The 1,923-nt window shown below is 38.4% G+C and overlaps 1 protein-coding gene across 1 annotated transcript; it reads left to right on the forward strand.

Annotated features, from left to right (window-relative positions):
• The first annotated feature begins 381 nt into the window (after window positions 1-381).
• LOC107045532 lies at window positions 382-1,404 on the forward strand. Its single transcript, XM_015267837.1, has one exon. It carries the CDS (start codon window positions 382-384, stop codon window positions 1,402-1,404), a length of 1,023 nt encoding a protein of 340 aa, XP_015123323.1.
• Window positions 1,405-1,923: the final 519 nt, after the last annotated feature.

Below are 1,923 nucleotides of genomic sequence, written 5' to 3' on the forward strand. Positions count from 1 at the left end.
AAACAAGATAATGTACGAGCATTTTTCTGCATGGGTCGACATATGGATGTTGATAGCTTCTATCTTTGTCAAACGTATGCCCATGTACCTAAACATCTAGTGCGAGATAATACCAATCTGCTGATTCTCTTTCGCCAAGATGATATGAATCTTAGACATATTTATAACGATCATGTGAATACTGATATGTTATTTGTCGAATTCAAGGACTTATGTGCAAAGTGTTGGAATGAAAGCAAATACAGTTTTATTATGATTGATAAAGATAGTGAAATTGATAACGGTCGATATCGAAAAGGATTTGACAGTTTCTTGAAAAGATAAATACACCCTTTCCAACGAAACTAAAGTTAGTTGATCTGTGAACGTACTCGTGTCAACATGCAGAGCGAAAATTTCAAGAACGAGACGAATACCTTGCGGAATATTACTCAAGCAAGTGACGCTATTCGTCGCAAGCATAAAATGATAAAACTGGGTAGAGAAACTACTGAGAAGGCTATGAGTGAAGTGCTTAAACCAGTGATAACACCTCTCGAGAAGTTGGTGGATCAAACGAAGGAACGTTCACATAAAACGAAAAGAGAGAAAAAGATATCTAGTACTTCTATGCGGATGCGGAAAACTGAAGGCCATGATTATGGTGATCCTTCTCAATATCACTCTCAATATGATCCATCTCAATATCACTCTCAATATGATCCTTCTCAATATCAATCTCTGGAAGAGCCCTCATTTGATCCAGATTGGGGATATACAAGCACTCCTGCGAGAAAGATATCACCAATGACTCCAACTGATCATATTTCATCAACTAAACTGGATTCTCCTATAGACTCGCAAAAACTTCTTCGAACGTATTTGGACCGCTATAATACAGATCGTGAGAAAAGCGATTTGGATACAGCATTGGGTGTACGTTACTTCAAAAACGGTATGAAGATTGGTGATTCTTCAGTCACTTTTCATGGAGATTCGATGAACCTCAAGAGTGAGGACTATCCTTTGAATCCTGGTTTAATTGAATTGATCTTCAAGAAATCACCTAACATGAGCTTCATAACCGAAATTGATAAAAATACCTACGGTAATATTATGCAGAGTACAAATGCACATCGAATGTACTATAAACCTGACAGACCTTTTCGAACGGGTCACAGTATGAAATATCGCAATATCATTGATAATCTCATTAAATCGGAGAAAACTGGGACAGCCCTCCCTCATGATCTGATTGCATCAGTAAAACCTCGAAAAATGGACTATGTGTATTGGGATGATCCTAATGAGCTAGTGGATAGACTTCGACTGCTTATGGCGTCACAGTCAGCTGGTAATATGAGTCACACCAATGAAATCATGTCAATCATGGAGGAGTTACATGAAGCTGGTATTATTATTTAGTGAACTGTAATCAAAATAATCCATCATTTGAAACATGAGTGTTGACGTGTTCGGACGCCAATTGAGCACTGATGCTGTGAGATCTATCGGCAGCCGGGGTGATCCTGGTGAAGGCTTTAAAGTTACGTCTGATGGACAATATGATATGGATCATCGAAGATTATGTAATTTAGCAGATCCTGAAGAAGATAATGATGCCATATCCTTGAAGATGATACGCAATATGTTGAAAGANAGCACTGGCGCTGTGAGAGCTATCGGCAGCCGGGGTGCTCCTGGTGAAGGCTTCAAGGTTACGTCTGATGGACCATATGATATGGATCATCGAAGATTATGTAATTTAGCTGATCCTGAAGAAGATAATGATGCCATATCCTTAACGATAATATGCAATATGTTGAAAGAGGAACTTCGCCTCATATATAATGTGACTGGATCTATGGGTGGTAGAATTGATGAAATTGAAACCATAATCCAATCGTTCCAGATGAATTTTCTGAAGACTATGAGATGAAAGAA

This window comes from Diachasma alloeum, unplaced genomic scaffold (assembly GCF_001412515.2).
Source record: "Diachasma alloeum isolate Michigan unplaced genomic scaffold, Dall2.0 Dall_scaffold_00983, whole genome shotgun sequence".
Taxonomy (NCBI): domain Eukaryota; kingdom Metazoa; phylum Arthropoda; class Insecta; order Hymenoptera; family Braconidae; genus Diachasma; species Diachasma alloeum.